The 20,037-nt window shown below is 37.3% G+C and overlaps 1 protein-coding gene across 3 annotated transcripts in view; it reads left to right on the top strand.

Annotated features, from left to right (window-relative positions):
- Nucleotides 1–20,037, top strand: part of ULK4 (unc-51 like kinase 4) — a 220,426-nt gene that overhangs the window by 148,936 nt on the left and 51,453 nt on the right. For all 3 annotated transcript variants that reach the window (XM_010712967.3, XM_031553967.1, XM_019616587.2), the window contains exons 33-35: nt 4,137–4,303; nt 7,653–7,751; nt 17,572–17,757. In XM_010712967.3, the coding sequence (XP_010711269.2) occupies nt 4,137–4,303; nt 7,653–7,751; nt 17,572–17,757 (452 nt within the window). The remainder of the gene's footprint in view (nt 1–4,136; nt 4,304–7,652; nt 7,752–17,571; nt 17,758–20,037) is intronic.

The following is a 20,037-nucleotide window of genomic DNA, read 5'->3' as shown; positions in this document are numbered from 1 at the left end:
GGGCCTGGAGCATCTCTCCTATGAAGAAAGGCTAAGTGAACTGGGTCTGTTTAGCCTTGAGAAAAGAAGACTGAAAGGGGACCTGATCCTGATCCAGGTTTATAAATATCTGAGGTGTGGCAGCCATAGTGGTGAGGCCAGTCTCTTTTCAGTGGTACGTGGAGACAGGACGAGGGGAAACGGACATCAGCTGCAGCATAGGAAGTTTCGCACGAATGTGCGTAAGAACTTCTTCACGGTGAGGGTGACGGAGCACTGGAACAGGCTGCCCAGGGAGGTTGTGGAGTCTCCTTCTCTGGAGATATTCAAGTCTCGCCTGGACGCCTACCTGTGCGACCTGGTGTAGGGAACCTGCTTTGGCAGGGGGGTTGGTCTCGATGATCTCTAGAGGTCCCTTCCAACCCCTACAGTTCTGTGATTCTGTGATTCTACAGCTACTGATGGTGCCCCAGCAATGGATTGATGAAATATCACTGCATCAGACATCAAGAAAATGTATGCATGAAAACGTTAGAAATGGATAATGTCATGCAAGTCATCATCAAAGTTGTGAATTTCATAAAGTCCAAGAAACTGAATCATCACCAATTCTAGGAACTCATTAGAAGTATGGATAATGATTATTAGGTCATCATTTAATTTTCTGAAGGAAGGTGCCTAAGTTGGGATAAAATGCTAAAAAGGCTTTGCAAAGTGAAATCAAGTCCTTTATGGAATCAAAAGGAAAATTTGTGCCAGAATGTGAAGATGAAAAATGGATCTCAGATTTTACATGAGTTAAACATGTGTCTTCAAGGTGAAAATCAGCTTATCTGTTCTGTGTTTCAGATAATATTAGTGTTTGAAATGAAACTTCAATTATGGCAAGCTCAAGTGATGGCCAATAATTTCATGCATTTTAACACACTGGCTAAGCACAGTCCTGTAAGCAGTGAAAAACGTGCAGCTCTGCTTTCCATTTTGATAAAGAAATTTGAGAATATGTTTCAAGGTTTCAAAAAGATGTATATATCTTTATATACGTATATATATTTGTGACTCCGTTTTTGGTTGACATAAGTACATTACCTGCAAATTTTCACATGGAATGTATAGAGTTGCAATCAGACATTCCACACAAAGAAAAATTTGGTCATATATCTTTACCTGACTTTCATAAAGCCCTATCTTACCAGAGAAAAATACCTCTGACTTCACAGTCACACCTTATTTGTGTCATCAGTTTTTACAGTATGTACATTTGTGAACAATTATTGTCAAGTACGAAGCACAAGAAGAGTAATATTTCATCAGAAATCTTTGGTGAGCACATTGAGAACTCACTAGGAGTGGTAACCTCTGCCATTGGGCCAGCCTGATGCATTAGTTTCACAGAAACAAGGTCAAACATCCCACTAGTTTTATGGTTTTGTTGCTGTCTTTTTTTGATGTTTTAATAAAAATATATTAAAAAATACATTAAAAATAAGTTTTGTTACTTAAATACATTGTTTATTATATATTTTGTATGTGACCCACGGCAATTCCTGTTCACTCAGTGTGACCCAGGCAAGCCTGAAAGTTGGACAGCCATGGCTTTATTGTAAATTAAACATGTGGTTCTTGAATTGATTGTAAAATCTATCAGAAATTCAGTGTATGCTATGAAACTTAGACACTCCTGTGCAATTTCTTGATTTTGATTTATTGAATTATGAATAGTTTCCTTTTTTTTCTAGACTTACGTCCTCTTTTTTTTTCATCTCTTTTGGGAATTGAATTTTAAAATGCTGAGGCACATCTGTTTTGATCTTTATAATGGCTTTTTGAGTAAATTCACTATAGTGTTAGTGTCCAAAGCCATTCGACTTCTATTGAATTTTGTCATGGTCAGTGTAAACTACCAGTTTCCCAACTTTCTTTTTGAGGACAAAGGATATGTATTTTGTCCTGTGGTGTAAGCAAGGAGTATATTTACATGCCTGCAATTACGGCCTCCAATTTTGATTTTGCTCTGACACAATAAAAGATACGTCTGGAACTTTATTTACTTGGCAAGAGGTCAGTCAGTTTTATTTTTATCCATGGAATCAAGCGTTTATCAGATTTCTGTATGAATCATGCAGCGTGTTATGGAGCAACTGCACCAGTGTTTTATTTTATGTCTTTATTTTAAAGTTCTGATGGGTTCTAGAGTCCTACTGTATTGTAAGCCCAGACAAAGGTGTTTTTTCTCCTCAGAACTCCAAATTTAACATACATATTTTTGTACTTATGTTAGCATGCATCTTTGTTCGATCTGCCAATTCTGATGCTTTTATTAACTAAGTAAATGTGAATATTCTGTCTTAAGGGTTATATATAAGCCATCTAGAAATAGGGATGACTCATTCATTTTGATGTAGCTGTGGGTTTTGTGGTCATATACAGGGAGAAATAGGGTGTACTTGGGCATATCCTCCCAGGCAATTTTGCAGACCTCGCTTTGATAGGGACCAGCTTTGCATGGGCTCTTTTCTTAGGTTTCTTCTAATTTAGCCTTGTGAAAAAGGGCGTAGAATAACCACAAGTTTTATGTTGGGCAGACATAGAGTTATGTCTGTTTATACTCCTCTTGGTGGGTATTGGTGACATCACTTAAATCTGGTCTCTGCATGCTATCTCATTTGTGTGTGAAGTGTTCAGAACCACAGCAGAAACTGTACTTTAAAAAAGGAGGAGGAAATTAAATGTGTAAGATTGAACTGATACAGTTTGAGAGTGTGGTTCATGCAGACAAAAACCCAGGAAATTCAAAGCTCAGCCTGAGCCGTAGTCCATCAATCAAACTATTGTGGGAGAATACTGCTGATAATCATAAAAACACACAAAGATGTGAGATATAATAGTGCAGGTCTTAACAAACCTGACCTGTAACTGTATTCTGAATGAATGTTTTTGTACTTAATTTCCTGAGGGATGTATTAACGTCGGTGAATAGGAGAGGAACACTTTTTGTGGAAGCTCAAGTAATTGATGGGGAAGCTTTCAAAGCAAAACATAGTCACCCCATAGAATTGTCTACCAGCAAAAGCTTAGTGGTGTAACCGCACAGGATATTCTGCAATGTCTTATTCTGGTACTGATGCTTGTAAAGAAACAAACAAACAATTACTTTTTAAAAGAAGTTTTATAAAAGTCTCTTCAGTGAGATACAGATTCATCTCTGTTGGTTTTGATAGTCTCAGAGACTAAAACCTTAGATGCTGAAGCGCTGTGACATATGTATGCCCAAGTCAGAGCACGACTAATTGCCAATTTAAGGAAAGATAGTTTACAAACTAATTATGTTCTGGGTGATACACAAAGTGTTTTTCATTCCTCATGAAACCCTGAAAGAACAAGATTAAGATTAAATAATATGAATTCAGTTACTTTATATTTGAAAGTAAGCTGGATTCTCAATTGAGTCGGTATTTCCTTGAAATGGATTGTCTGATGTGTGAATTGATTTGTGGGTTAAGCATGCTACAGGAGATGATGTTATTGAATACCAAAGGTGCTGGAAAAAATCTTCAAGGCAAGGATGTATTTTCAAGAAATTTTTTACTACCACCAGTCAAATGGGTCTGAAGTGCATTTTAGGTGTAGAATTTGGTATTTCCTTCATAATGATCTTGCGTAACTATTCCATACTATGCATAACACTGTTAAATTAAACAGTTGAAATATTTGGAGAAGGTTGCAGTTGGCAGACCGATTAAGAAAGAAAACTTCAGGCTCCAACTTGATATAGCTGCTGCCTCATTCTGTTCCAGTCTGGAGGAACTGCCTGGTTCTTGTGACCAGGGATAACGTGAAGGAGGCTTGTGTCTCTTTCTTGATACAGAAAAGTTTGGGATTCCAGCTATGTTTTATTTAATGAGTGTTACATAATATTCTGTGCAGTTAGAGAATTAGATTGTATCAGCTTAGCTCTCTATGAGCTGCTCCAAATAGAATAAAGGAGGTGGTAATTATGATAATAGAGGGGGAAAAAAGGAGTATTAATAAATATTCATTGTGTATGTGAAATTTGTTTTTCTGTAATCTACTATTTTTATCTGGCCTACCTTCTCAATTGTTTTTTTTTCCTGATAGCCTTTTTTTTCTTCCCTTTTGTCTCACTGTCTGCATAGGACTGGCTCCTCACATCTGTAATCTCCTAATAGAAACTGTGGCTCTGTACTTGGAGGCAGATGATAAAAGCAGCATCAAGACAGCAAATGCACTGCTGCTGTCCCTGCTTGACATTTTGCACTGCATGCTGATGTACACAACAAACATTGTGCGCCAGACTTTGCAGGTATGGAGTCCATTTCCTGGGGGTGATAACCATCTTAAACATATTTTTAGATACCTTCTTATAATGCTATTGGTGAATTTACCACTACTCTCATTTAATTACATTTTTATTTTGGTAGAAAGGGAATAGCACGTATTTTTAGCTGCTTGCCCCTATGTGTGTATTTGCCTGGCTAGAAAATTCATTATAGCCCCACTGTGCTGGGAACACAGATCTTAGCTGCATGCTCCATCTCTGTACTCCACAAGCAGCTTAATGCAACATTTTCTCAGTGATAGTTCAAAGTCTTTTCCTTCACTTCATGTTAAAAGAAAAAAATTACTCCGTAAAAAGCAGTACCTTTTCATTATAAATCAGATGTGATTATTGTGCTTGAAGAGTATGTAACCTCTGCATGTGCATCGACGTGCTTACGTTGCTAGTGTTTTAACTTTCTCTTTGAACCACTGCAAAACATGGCATTAATAGGGCTTCTTCTCCCAGTGAAGTCGTCCTCTTCCTTAAAAATGGAGCACAAAAAGATACTAATCAAAGAAATTGCATGTAACACTTCTAACAACAAAACAGGAAGAATATTTTGTTCTTTTTTAGATATGATGCTAAACTGGCAATGCTTGCTTTGTTTTTAAGTGATCCACCAAATTGCTGTAGTTCGTCAGCTGGAAGCAACTACTGTATTTGGGCTATAAACAGTACTTTAAAAGTTCATTTTCCATTAAAGAACAGAGAATGTTCTTACATCCAGTATATCTGGAGGACAGAGATTCAGAAGATGGCAGCCAGGTTGTACTGTGTAGCAGAGCAGGGCTTTCTTATACTTGCGGGTTTTTTTTTAAGGAAGTTTAAAGTATGAAGTAAGTATTGAAAATTGAACTTTTTTTTCTACATAGATTTAAATAATCAGCTGTAATCAAACAGATATTTCATTAGGAATGTTTTTGTTGTTGATAAAACATACTTCAGATCTGATGGTACAATACTTTGGCTTTTTCAAGTCCTCTAGCAGCAGGCTCTGTAATGGGTTTCGCATCTAAGAATCACTTTGCAAATCAAATTTTGTAAGCTAATTGCTGATTGTCATATTGTTAGAAACAGTCTGTGTAATCATAGAGAGCCAAGCTCTGTACTTGTGCTCTGTGCGGGTGTTGAGGCCAATTATACCGGAGGGCATGTGAGGAGAGATGACCTTGTGCACAGTTTGGTAATATTAGCAAAACTCATTAATTTAGATACATTAATTCTAACTTAAATCTATGCATTCATTGCCACCTTTGATTCTGATTTTACATGAATACATCAGTTGGTTGATAAACCTCCAGCTCCAGTTTTCTACAACTTCAGTCAAAGTAATCTGGTTTGCTTTGGAAGACTAATGGATAAGAGGCAGCTGGCGTTGTGAGGTATAGCTCTGCCCTGTACCCCTGTGAAACTGTCTTTAAGCTGAGGTCACTTGCCCTGACATAGTGGTCTCAGCAGTAGTCATCACTGGGTTCCTGTGGGTTCTACAGCTACCTCAGTATGCAAGCCCTGTTGAATGATGGCAATTAGTTGCTGACTGCTATTAACCATGCATCTACAGCATATTCCCTTATCTCTGTGTCACTTAATGGATCACGGTAATGATAACAAATGTTCTTTGTTTTCAAGGGGATCTTCTGCATAAGATACCTGCTAGAATGGCGCTAGGGGATCAAGTTTTCTCATAATACCATTACTGAGGCCTTAAGCTGACTTGTGCAGATGATGCCACTGATGTCCACCTGAATCTTTATTGCTGATTTTTTTTATATGTAAAGTGATGGCTTTATCCAACTGGATAGGCAAAACGTGAGAACCATTTCACTACTTTGTGCTGAATGGTACTGATAACTATATCTGGCTTCATTCAAGACTTTGTCCTCTGTAGTCCAAGTATATGTATTATAATAGGAATAGTACTAAGGTTTGGATTAATTTGGATATCTGTTTTGGAGCAGTTTTGTCGTATTGTGTTCCACAGGTGATCCACAGTAGCTGCATTTGAGAAGTAAAGTTGCTGTTTAGTGACTTAGCGTAGGTTTAGGTGTGGTGTGCATCCTTTATATGTATAAAGTATAATTCCTCTAGTGTGTGTTATTTACTCTCTTTTCAAAGACACTAAGTACATACCACTTGAAGCAGTCAGATATCCCTGATGGAGGATGTCTTACTTCCGATTCAAACACCGAACAGAAAAAGCTGTTGTAAATTTTGCTGAAGTGAAGGCAGCTTACTTGGCTTTCTTGGTTACTATAAGCACTCATTTTTTTATTTCTTCTGTGCACTATGTCTATTTGCCCTTCTTGGACTTTTGCAGTGTGGTGAGTCTCAGTGAGGGACATACCAGTGTGTCTTATTACTGAGAAATGGCTCTTCAGGGCTCCTTTATTTCTGAACTCTTCCTGAAAGAAAGGCATTATGTGTTCAACTCATCAAAATAAACAGTGCAGCTCTAGCAGTAATGTCTCCCGTCTCTGGGGATCTGCTCTTGTGCTCACTTAACCAAACAAAAATCCTCGGTTAGTATACCTGGGTGATGGCTTAAGGATTGCACTTTAAATGAAACAATACAAAATGAATTTTAAATGTGTCCTCTAGATAAAATGCTTAAGTTTTCCTCTAACAGCCAGGCTCTGCGGGGTCACAATCCAAAGCTGCTGCGAGATGGTGAAGTTAAATGAAAAACCTTGCAAGAAGACCTTGCTGGTACCCTGGGGCACAGATGGGTCATACTAGCACTGCCTGGGATGGCGGTGTGTTTCAATGAAGGGGAAGACAATGATCGAAATTCGAAGAAGTAACAGGTCTTATCACACTTTCAGATTTTATTATTCCCATTTCAATAAGAATTTAAACTATTTATGTATTGTGAATATTTCAGGATGCAAAGCAAGTCAGAAGGGCAAAGGTGGACATTGCTGTTGAGCATCATAACCTCTCAGCTGTCTTGATTTTCTTCTTTTGAGTTTTGCTTAAAATTATTCCTAATAATGGAAGAAAAAAAATGAGTATTTTCATATTAAGATAGATGTGTTGAAATAGAATACAAATACATAAAACATTTACAGCTTTAGAAGTATCTTTTGAGTATACAGTCCATATCATTTAGCTGAATAAATGTCATGTGGGTGGGTATATTCAGCCTGTGCAGAACAGGTGAGACAGTGTGAGTCGCTTTTGCTTTGTGCTTAGTGTTGCAGACACAGGGAGTATATAGGTTTCCTTCAAACTTTTATTCAAATATTGACCACCTAATGAACCTAATTTGTTTCTCATAACTGAATAGTCACTGAGGCTGTTTTGTTGGTTTTTTTCCCCTCATCTTATTAAGGCACAGAAATCCGGCACAGGAGGGGACACGCAGGCTGCTGAAGACCTTCTGCTTATCAATAAACCCCTGACGGACCTAATTAGCCTGCTTATTCAACTGGTGAGAATTTGCTTGTTTGGAAGCTTATTGGAATGTCACTGCAGTTGGAATTACTCAACTGAATTCAACATCTTAGAGCTGTGTTTGACAGTTTTTTTTGCTGTTTTTGAGCTTCTACTTAACATAAGACAAGGACTCTTACAGTTTTTGCAGGATTTCCAGGCCACAGCAGGCTACGAGTGACATCTGCCCAAACCTAGAACTGGGCCAAGGGCAGGCTCCAAGTTCTTGGGTATGATAAATATGTGTATGCAAATTGTAGCCCCAAAGAATGGAGAAATGTACAGAGAAAGGATTATATTCAAAATTACCAAAGCAATTACAACTACCAGCAGAACTGTCAGTAAGCTTAAAATTAGCTTGCATTGAGTGATCACTTTTAATATTATTTTCTTGGGTTTGAGCTTCCTGTGTTTTTTTTAAGTGTTTAGTTTGATTCTAATGTGATCATGAATGATCTAGGAATGGGAATGGTCTCTAGTGGCCAGTAATCATCTTTTAAGTCTGTCTAAAGTCCGTTTGCTTCCAGGGTTTGCTAGACATCAGAGTGTTGCACTGAAATCTCTGCAGAAAGCTGCAGCATCCCTGGTGCATCCCACCAGCTCAGACTCCATCATGCTGTGCCAGAGACTTGTATTGGCTGCATGTGATAGGTTAGAGCAGAGGAATGCTTCTTGAGTTGAGCAGGGCTTTGAGGGGCCTGGTATGCTACTTCTGCCTTTTACTCAACATAAAGCAAGGAAAATGGTGTGTGAGAATTTCCCAGTGCCATATCACACTATCATTTCTGTGTCATTTTTCTTAGAGGTATTTCAGATTCATTGTGTACTCTTCCGTCCCCAGTCTTGGAACTGTTCCTTTCCATCTAAGTATAAGTTATATAGTGATATAAGTATCTGTGGTGCCTTTCATACCTTTAGCACAATCCATCGTCTATTTTGGGGAAAAGTGTGGTACCTTTTTTTTATTGACTTTTGCATTATGATGAATTTATTTTAATCAAACGACTTTTTGGAAATGTTCACTGAATGACCTGAAACAAAGTGACTGAATTTCAACTGTGTAGTATTTAATCTTTATCAATTCTTTTAATTTACTTTCTATTAATTTTTAATCACTATCTATGATAAATAGTAAGACATGAAGAGATGCAAACACCCCTTTAAAATGAAGCTAGACATAAATTTAAATTACATTAACTCCCTAAAGAACAGAAAATTAGAGGCCAGGCTTAACTCAGGCTGTACCACCTGGAAGTCTTTTTTTCTTTCTTTCTTTTTCTTTTTTTTAAAGTTTGTAATTAAAGGATAGGATAATTGTACTCTTCACATGTACTGATTAGATTCTGACTTGCCCCCGTATTTCAGAAGTGTGGCTGCAAATTATCACTAGGTTTTGCTTTGTTCTTTATTTCTACATATTCCAGTATGTTAAAAATACTTACGTAAAATCTGCTTGTTTTAACATAAGGTAAAGAGAAAAGAACATTGGTGCTTCTTCATTTCTTTGGTGTTAAGTTCATTCTGTTAAAGATAATCTAAATGTGATTCCTTTTCATAGGAATAAATTCTTAGTGTACTGCATTTGTAGTCTGTTTCTCCTGGTGCTTTTGCATACAGGTGCAAGGGCTACAGAGAAAGCTGTGTCATTGATTTAGAGCTACCCTCAATAGCTGCCACTGCAGGTGTTCTTACCATACCAGAGTATGAAAGATATGAGAAATGTGCATGCACGGTGAGAAGGAAGGAAATTGCTGATTTATTTTAAATGCTAATTTATTATGATGTGTTTTTTAAAATACCATATGCAGGGATTGAGTTTTGACTACCTCTTTGCAGGGAAGCATCTGCTACCATTGAGCTGTAGTGACTCTGGAGACAGAATAGCCATGCTTGGGGAATGTCACAAGCTGATGTACACAGCTGATGGCTTGTGTACCAGTACATCTCTGACCCACACTCATCATGCAGTCCAATAACTTGTTTATTCTTTAAGAAGAATACTGCATTTGGTGAATACTGACTCCTCGTTCTTCTACACACAGTTACTCCTTTATTATATACTGGTACTTGTTGCCTACGATGCCTTAATCATTCCTGTCTCCAGCCTAACTGTGGACAGCTTCTTGTGTCTTGCTGCCAGCATGGTCATAAAGTCTCATGGACCTCTCAAGATGGCATACGGTCCCTGCCTCACCAACAGACCTGCCTGAGCTTAAGTTCTGTGATGCTAGCAAGAGTAGTGCTCTGTATTGAACTGTGAGGCTTCGTGAACTTTTGTTTTGTTTTGAGGCATTTCACTCTTTGTGAACTTTATTCTCAGGAGATAAAGTATATCTTTAATTCTGAAATAACCATCACTTCAGTTTTTTTCCTCTAGTTTACTATTCCTACTCTTCTTACCATATTTATAGTTTCTTATGTCACCTTGAATAATTGCTATCCCTCATTGATATGCATATCCCTCAAGTAGATGATTGTTCCATGTCCCATTGATTTGGCTATTTATTTATTTATTTATTTATTTTCTCGAAGGTCTATTTATCTGTCTTAATAATCCCTCAAAAATCAATGGAGTTAAGCTTGAAAATGTCAAAAACTTGGAATCAATTTTTCCTTTCTGTAATTATGATTTAGTCTATCACATAGGGCATAAGAAAGCAAGTGTAGGAAACCTAGATTGCATGTAAATGAAACTTCAGGGTTGTTAAAAATGTGAAAGAAGAAATAATTACAAATTCTGTCATGCAGAAAACACTGCAGATATAGGGAATTCAATATTTAATTCCATGATCGGTCTGCCATTAATTGATCAATAAGAGGAAAATTAATTGAGCATTTAGTCTTCTGCTTAGCAGCTTCATGTTTAAAAGTTAATTAAACTTAGCTTTTTTGTCTAATGTTTCTCCACTTGAACATAAATCTAATTTGATTATTATACTGAAATTTGCAATTATGGAATACATAAAGTACCTTCTACTATTTTTGTATAATGGTTATTCTGAAAGTTTAATGTTTGCTGATGTTTCAGATCACTTCAGTGGATTTTCAGAAACTATTTCAAACTTCATAATTAAAAAAAGAACAAACTTTTACTTCTGAATGTTCATTAGCTAATCTGATCAGCACAGCAGATGAATAGCATGATGTTCTTCATTACATGGACTTCCATAACGCTTAGCATACTGCAGTATTTATGCTGCTAGATTAGAGGGCTCGGATTATACATGATAGCTTCCTTTAAGCTGACTGAGTTTTTCAGAAAGCTGGAATGGCTGTACTACCTTGCCAGTACCTGTAAACTGGAGTTTTGTTTCTCTATAAATTTAGATCCTAAATGTAAGCCCTTGAATTTCTGAGCTTATAAGACTGCTGAGAGAGATCTTTTCTTGTCTTCTGGTAATAGGCTTCTGCATTATAGTGTAACTAGTAAAATTTTTAATTGGTTATTGTCTTCAGGATGTCTGGGTTTTACTACCGAATGACAAATTAATCATGTGCAAATATAAAGAGGACAAATACAGAACCTCGGTGTACATGATGAATGAGATGATCTTTTCTAGGTCACAGAATCACAGAATGGCCTGGGTTGGAAGGGACCTCAAGGATCATGAATCTCCAAACCCCCTGCCACATGCAGGGCCACCCATTTAATACTAGACCAGGCTGCCCAGGGCCCCATCCAACCTGGCCTTGAACACCTCTAGGGACGGGGCATCCACAGCATCTCTGGGCAGCTGTTCCAGCACCTCACCATCTCATAGTAAAGAACTTCCCCCTGATATCCAACCTAAATCTCCCCTCCCTCAACTTAAAACCATTTCCCCTTGTACTGCTAGGTCCTTTCTTTTTCAGTGTTTCCCTGGCCTAAGGCTGTGTCTTGACTTTGGTTTCAGAGAATGTGAAAGATGTTTGCCAATGAATAATGAAAATAACTGCAGAATGATAATCTTACAGAGTGTGAAAAATTTCATTTCGCATTTCTTAGGAATACAGACAGTTCTGTAGCTGGAGTGGGAAGACATAGCTTTATATTCCAGACTGCATAATGCATTCACAGAATCATCAAATCTTTTGAGTTGGAAGGGACTCTAGTCCAACTCCCTTACAGTGAACAGGAACACCTACAACTAGTTCAGGTGCTCAGAGCCCTATCCAGTCTGACCTTGAATGTCTCCAGGGATGGGGCATCCAGCACCTCTTTGGGCAACCTCCTCCACTGCCTCACCACCCTTATTGTAAAAAACTTTTCCCTTCTATCCAGTCTAAATCTCCCATCTTTAGTTTGAAACCATTTCCCCTTGTCCTGTCACTACAGACCACACTAAAGAGTCTGTCCCTTCTTTCTTATAGTTCTCTCTCTCCTTTAGATACTGAAAGGCTGCTCTCAGGTCTCCCAGAACTTTCACTTCTCCAAGCTGAACAGCCCCAGCTCTCTTCAGCCTATCCTCACAGGAGAGGATCATATTTGTGGCCCTCCTCTGGATGTGCTCCAACAGGTCCACGTCTCTCCTGTACTGATGACTCCACATCTGGATGCAGTACTCCAGGTGAGGCCTCACCAGCACAGAGCAGAGGGGCAGGATCACCTCCCTTACCCTGTTGGCTGCTCTTCTTTGAATGCAGCCTAGGATTTGGTTGGCTTCCTAGGCTGTGAGGGCACGTTGTTGGCTCACATCCAGCTTGCCATCCACCAGTACCCCCAGGTCCTTTTTGTTGGGAGCTTAGCATTTTTCTGCAAGCTTCCTGAGGGTGCACTTGATCTCAGTGTCGATGTAATTAATGAAGATATTGAAGAGCACCAGTCCCAGATCTGAGCCCTGAAGGACACCACTTGTCATTGATCTCCATCCAGACATTGAGCCATTGGGCATCACTCCCTGGATATGATCTTACAACCAGTCCATAAAACTGCCCACCTATCAAATCCATTCCTTTCCATTTGGAGAGAAGGATATTACACGGAACCATGTGAGAGGCCTTCCTGAAGTACTGATAGATTATATTAGTGACCCTTCATTCAAACAAAGTAACACCATTATAAAATGGGATAAGATTGGTCAGACAGGACCTGCCCTTGGTGAAACTATCTGGTTATCCCATAATACCTCACTGTGATATTGCTGTGATTATATTTGAAATGTCTCTGGAATGTATTTGAAGAATTCTCTTCCACAAAGGTATCTTAACCAAACAATCAAAACAACAGAGGAAATAATTGTTAAAAGCACAGAACTTAAGAATAGGAACTTAGTTTTTCAGCAGTTAGACTAGATTAATATGAACTGAAAATATACTGTTCTAAAAGTTATTTTCCTTGAGGTATAAGGACAAAAATTTTGCCCCAAGCCAAAATATATTGCTTTAATTTTAAACTGTGCATATTTACTAGTAAGAACAGTACAGATAGCAGATTTAATAGTAGTGTTTTGCTTTTTGGTTTTGTTTGATAATTGTAGAATCATCTCCTCTGTAGTTCCCAATGGTGATTCCTGTACCACACTTTCTCTCATCTCATTCATGGTTCAACGAATATCTATCTCTTATTGTAATAAACTCACTTTGTGTTTAACCTCATTAATGCACTGAAATGGTGTCCCCTCTGGGTAATCCAGACAGTTTCATTGTAGCTCTAAAATTAGATGCTGTAACAACTCTAAGGGTGTGAAAACTGCCACTTCAGCCAAAAGGATCACACATTTCTTGTAATTGTTTGCAATTCATGAACACACTGCAACTGGGCTCAAAATGAAGGTGTTTTTGACAACAAACTACAGAAGTATAGATGTATAATAATAAGAAACCTGCTTTTCAGCCCATTAATTATTAAGATACAGAGAGCAGGTTCCATTTAGAAAAGGAATTTTATGTTATGAGCCTGTTAACAAGAGGTTATATGTTGGCCATAAAAATTAGGTAAAAGTAATACAAAATCTTCATTGCACAAAAATCTTGTCTTGAGGCATTATTTTAAAATTTTGAACTGAAAAAAGCCCAAATAAACTACAGTTCTGAGTTGTAGAATGGCAAAAATGATGAGTTCAGTCATTCCTTAATTTGTCTTAGGATGCGGAATGTTTTTTCAGGATGCACTCTAGCCTAAAATATTAACAGCTTTATGGAGAAAGAGTAGTAGTATTTCTACCTTGCTGAATCTGAAATCCCCTCAAAGATAAAGCAAAAAAGAAATGAAAGCCAACTAGAGTTCGTTCTTGTAATTAAGAAATATTAGGGTGCAGATCTTTTCTCAAAGAGTTTCTCCAGTTTCTCATGCATTTCTCCTCCCCTCAGAGAATAAAAACTTAAGTAGATACTGCCACAAAAAGCTTGAAATGCATTAGATTTGAAATATGCTTCCTTATATCAAATTGAATTGTGATTAGAAAAATGAGGGCATTATTCCAGCTTATTAAGAGATGGACCAACTATCTATATTCTTTTGTCTGGCATTATTATTATAGCTTTTCTGTTCTATTAGGCATGAGATACTATTTGCTTGAAAGCTGAATTTTCATTCATAGCTTTACTATCTTTCTTTATTATTCTTTAAGTCATTGCTTTTGTTCATGCCAACAATTTTCTTCAGATTTATTAGATTCTTATTACCCTCAATGAAAGTGCTTACACAGACTGGCAGCCAGTGTTACATTTCAGGGTACCAGCTTATAGCACAACATCTGAATCTCTGCTTGTTACTACAGAAATAGTCCAATGGTAGGACTTATGAGCATGTATGCATAAGCATTTTTCTCTGTATGTGCTTTGCTGAAGGACGGTTCCTCTCCCTGCTTAATTATTGATGGGTTAGACTGTAGGTCAATGCTTCACAGCCACTCTAGAGTAAATCCCATCTTTTCTTATCCCAGATTGTTGTCTTCTTCTTTCAAAACCTTTGCTGTGTTTTGCCCCACAATTTTCCAGAATGACAGCAACTTGGTCCCCAAACGGTAGGTAACACCGGAGCTCAAAGGGTCTCTTGTGAAGCAGAAGAGCCTGAAATACAACAGAGGATGAAGAACATTATTAGCATTTGTGAATGAATAGCATTATGCCACAGCTGGCAAACAGTGTGAACCCTGGAGTGATGCCGGTGGCTGGGTTTGGAGGATGGTTGCTGACAGCTTGATAACTTGTAAAGTGGGAGAATGTCTGATGCCAGGATATACTGGAAGGAGAGTTTTAGTCTTTCTTTCTCTTGTTTCCTTTTGTGGGAAAAAAGGCCAGCAACAGCAATGGTAAAAGGTTGGGCATGCCAGGAGGAGGCAAGCAAAATCATTTTGTGTTTCTTCATGCAAGGTTCTGAAGGAGCAGTCCTCTGCAAAGACTGACACCTTTCTTTTCCTCAGTTTGATGTTTAGTGAATATCTCAGACAAAAGACCTTGGGAAAAATCTCACTTCCAAGTATGGCTACTGAGAATATAGATTATGCGTGGAATTTTGTGCTTATGGAAATCAGGAAGCTAGCCTACACTGCAGCACCAGGGCAAGGACATAATCTGTGCAAATGTTCACTGTTTTTGATTTTAAAATTTGTCCTTTTTTCTTAATTATTCAACAAACCACACGTGAAAATTGAATTTAGTTCATATTCTGCGATTTCAGGAAGCTGTTAGTTTACCTGCTTGGACTTACCCAGTAACCAATTCTGAGTTAGACAGTGCCCCTTTCAAAAGGGATAAGAGCGATACATTAAAGTGGTGTCGTTTTCCCATCATTTATCTAGTCAGATTTTTCTTCAGTGGAGGAAGTAAAAGTAAACTCAAAACCTCCAGTGAGATCAACAGAATTCTTTTTGGCTTGATAAGGACTGAAGATATAATTACAGCTATAAAGCTTGTTACTGTTTGTAGTTTTTCCCCCTTTGAAGCCTTCCTATTTATGTTGGTGATATAATTCCGGATATTGGAAAAGAAGCAATCAAATGTGTATCACCTAGAGAGAAATGAAGAGAAAACATACAGCAAAGATGTGAAAGAAATAGCTGCTGTGGTCCTGTCACTCGCATAGCACTAGGTCAAATAGAATGTGATATGTCTCGGGGCTATGTATTCAGAGCTTACATCTCAGTTCAGTCTATTTTAAACAGCCAGTTCTGTGAAGCTAATGGAAAGCAGATTTGAATTTGCATGCGGATCCCTGGGGATCTGCTGCTTGGGTATTTAAAGAGTATTCATCTGATGATATGTTTCCAGATTATTTATAGTAACTGTATGGGTTTTCCTTAAAATGAAAAAATGGGGAAGTTCATACTTCAGTTTAAATAAGTAATCATTACTGGAATCGTTTGGGGATATTATATAAATGGTTGGACAGATTGTTTCCTTACCTTGTTGGTAAGAGTAGGCTGTAACCATATTGTAATATAGCTTCTTTGTGATTAGATCATGTTTTTGGAATTAAGAAATTGAGTAGGAATAATAAAATGTTTTCACACTTCCATAGCTTGTTGGTAAGGAAAGCAGTGGTACGTTTTGTTCTGTTTGCAGATTGTAGGCCAGAAAAGGCTGTTGTAATCGTTTGGCCTACTGTCTTTTGTAATACAAGATGTAGGACTTTTCTATGTTAATTCTTCACTATAGCAAAGAGATTTTAAAAAATTATTGTTATTTAAAAAAAAAAGACTATTGTGATATAAAAATTCTCTGCAGTGGGGAATCTGTCTCAGTTCTGAGGAAGTTGTCTCAGTGGCTAATTGCCTTTATTGAAGAAGGAATAAAAAGGAAATCAAATTATAATCTTCTCTCTAATCTGAATTGCTTTAGATAAGGTTTCGAGCCATCATCTCTTACCAGACCTTTTCCATGCATAGAAATTAACTTGTCCTCAGCCTTCTTTTCCTCACATGGAGGAAAAGAATATAATCATAGTGCCCTTCAGCCCTCCCTTTGATAGGCTATATAGATTGAGTTCCTTCAGTCTTAAGCTGTTCAGTTTTCCAATTCAATCTATCATCCTCTTAACTGTTCCCAAGAAATTTCTATAATTTTTCCACTAACTTTCTTGAACAGGGTGCACCAAAAGTAGCATTTTGTTCCTGGTGTTATTCCTCCAGTGCCAAAACCAAGCATAATGTAATCTCTCTGCTTGTGATTTCCAGACTGTTTGTTCAAGAATGATATAAATGATTTTGACAGTGCTGTCATACTACCAGAAGGTCATTTAAAGATGACTAGTAGCCATATCCCCGAATCTTTTCCATTATTTTGCTTCCCAAGAGTTTCTCTGCCCCATTGCCAGGACCTGCTCCAATGTCCACTCTTAAAGCAATACAGAAAAGCTAGAATTCAGAAGAGACTAAAAAAAAAAAAAGAAAAAAATTCAATCTGCAAAATACACCTGCTAATGTGACTTCCTTAAAACCCTTTAAGTAACTAGATAGCCTGTGCTCTACCTCAACCAGAAGCTATAAACTTGGCTTAGAAATAATTAAATGAAGTTTTACAGTATGCATTATTCAGAAGATTAGATATCATAACTGTAATAGTACTTTCTGATCTTACTGCTTCTATTTTAAAGCTAAATATATGATCTGAAAATAACAGAGTTGGGAGCAACCTTTTGAGTGCTTTTCCGATGTCGGTATAGATATTGCTGTTTGATATCATTATAACAAAGGCGCAGTTATACTGCTGCTTAAGAGCAGATATAATTTAATTATATCTTCATCACTTTAGTACAGCTTAGTTTAATGGAATGTTGAGTCAATCAACTAGAAACGACTCTTTCCTGCCTCAGTGTTCATGTTAATACCCTTCTGAATTTTCAATGATATGCAATTTTTTGTGAAATTGGAGTTTAATTTTTGTTTGTTCATTTTTAGCTTCCCAGTGAAGATATTGAAATATTTGAGAATGCTTCACGGTGCTTATCACTGCTGGTTCAGCTGTACGGAGGGAACAGTCAGGAGAGCATGTCTCCAGAAAACATGGACAGCTTTGCTGAAGTGCTGAAATCCAGAAAAGATGCACGGCATCGGAAGGTTTTGTTGAGAATTATAAGGAGACTGGTGAGTCTGCCTCTAAGCATTTTGAAATTCCACGTCAGGTTTTTCTTATCATTTGATATTTTGGGGGCTGTAATTTTCCTTTCAAAGTAAAAGGAGTATGAAAGAATTTTGAAAACAAAATATATGGAGTTAAATTCCATGTCTTTAAACTTTAGTTGATTTCTCTGGAGAGAAAGCTTCTGTTTTTAAATCCTCTTACAAAAAAAAAATCGTTGAGTTTTTCCTATTTCACTTTGCTCCTCAGCTATTGAATTAACTCATGTTATTTATATATTTATTTAGTACTTCAGCTTTGTGAAGTACTGAAACAGTTTCCTGAAAGCCTTCTGGAAGAGTTAACTTTGTATCATTAAATAGCTGCTCAGAAGCACAGGCTTTGATTTCCTGATGAATAAAATGTTATTCTGTATTTGAAGTTCATTGGTATGTAGATTGTTCTCACCAAGCATCCAGTTTTGCTCAGCCCTATCTTTCCCTAGAAGAAGCACAAATATAGAAAATTGAAATTGGAATGGCATTTAAAATTGGTGATTTCTCTCATTCAGGTTATCATCCTAAGAATTCTTCATCTCCTTTATTTGCTCATGCTTTTCTAAAAAAAAAAAAATCTAACAAAAAATTTAAGACAATTCCTATTTATTTTTCCATTGCTTCTCATTCTGTGTAATTGTTATGCTGGCTAGGAGAGTTTTGTTTGTTTGTTGTGGTTTTTTTTTTTCTTCCTGTTTCTTTTCTGCAATAACAATTAAGAGGAAGAGGCAAAAAAGTGTGAAGAAAGGAAGGAGAAAGGAGGTTGTAATAAACATATCCAGATTATTTCCTATTAGCATAGCTACAGAGTGGTTGCATCTCCCTCCATTTTGAAGGCTGTGATTCAAAAGTTGGCTTTGCACACAGGATGTTTAACATAGAAATGCCTATTGGCTATCTTAAGAGAACAAAGCTACACTATCACCTTTTGAACTGGAAGATCCTAATATTTTTTATTCTCTTGTATACCAGCAATGCTGGTACTTGTTATTTATATCAGGCAGATTTTCTGTAATTACTTTAATGAGATCATAGGATTTCTTTTGAAAGCAAGGTTCATACATAATTTGATAGATTATTTAATAAATTGTACATTATTTCTCTATACCTTAAAATGCCCTGTTCAGAGGAGATGATTATCTTGTCATAATCACAAAAGACATAGAAATATAATGATATCTACTTAACAAGCATTCAGCCCACATCATCTGTTCATGATGAATTTTAAAGCCTTGAATGTCATTTTTCAATTTTTTTTTCCATAAATTGCTCATACCTGAGCAATATTTTAATAGGAGGATCACTAAGTGCACCAGTTTCTATTCTTGCCAGTCAGTGCTTGTACCAAGCATCTTTTCAATATGTGATCACATTAACTTTGATAATAGAGACACAGGTATTGCTTACACAAGACAGGGATATTGTAAAAAGAAATTATTGTTTATGGTATAGCTGTCTTTATGGTATGTATTTCTTGTAATAGGAAAATGGCATAGCAGTAAGACCAGCTAGTCTTTGTCTAAGAGTTTCATGTATCTTCAGAGGGCCAGCAGAGATGCATCTCCCAGTATCAGAATCTTCAATTTAAAACCGTGTCAGAGAAATTCTCAGCATACAAAACTGTCTAACCTTGATGAAATGGAAATTTATATTTTTATGTTGTTTTAACTAATAGTATTTATGAGGTTTTGCCTCCAGTAAGCTTTTTATGGACAAAGTTGATGTTTTCTAATGTGATCATTTCTCATCTGGCAACTTGTCCAGCAAATTGACTGCGGAACAGAGTAAACTTCCTGCAGCACTTTCTTCACTGATTTTTGCCCTACAATTTTGTTATATTCATTTGTAATCAGAAATACAGATTTAGGTCAGACTATGTCAAGAAGAAATCTAAGTACAGGTACTTATTAATACAAGGTACATGAACAGACCCTTTTTGTTTTTTTTTTCTGTTTGAGAACCTTCTTCTGGTTGCCAGCTGACACCTCCAGATCCTTTTCCTCTGCACAGTTTTGCAGTCACTTTGCCCTAAGCCAGTGTCACTGCATTTTTGTGACTCTAGCACCCAGCACTTGACCTTGTTGAATGCCATACAACTGGACAGAGCCCATTGATCCAGCCTATCCAGATCCCTGTAAAGCCTTCCTACCTTCAAGCAGTTCCTGCCTAACTTCTTGTTGCCTGTAAACTCACTGAGGGAACACTTGATCCCCTCATCCAGTTGACTGATAAAAATGTTAAACAAAATTG

This window comes from Meleagris gallopavo, chromosome 6 (assembly GCF_000146605.3).
Source record: "Meleagris gallopavo isolate NT-WF06-2002-E0010 breed Aviagen turkey brand Nicholas breeding stock chromosome 6, Turkey_5.1, whole genome shotgun sequence".
Classification (NCBI taxonomy): domain Eukaryota; kingdom Metazoa; phylum Chordata; class Aves; order Galliformes; family Phasianidae; genus Meleagris; species Meleagris gallopavo.
This window is presented reverse-complemented; position numbering and strand designations above follow the sequence as displayed.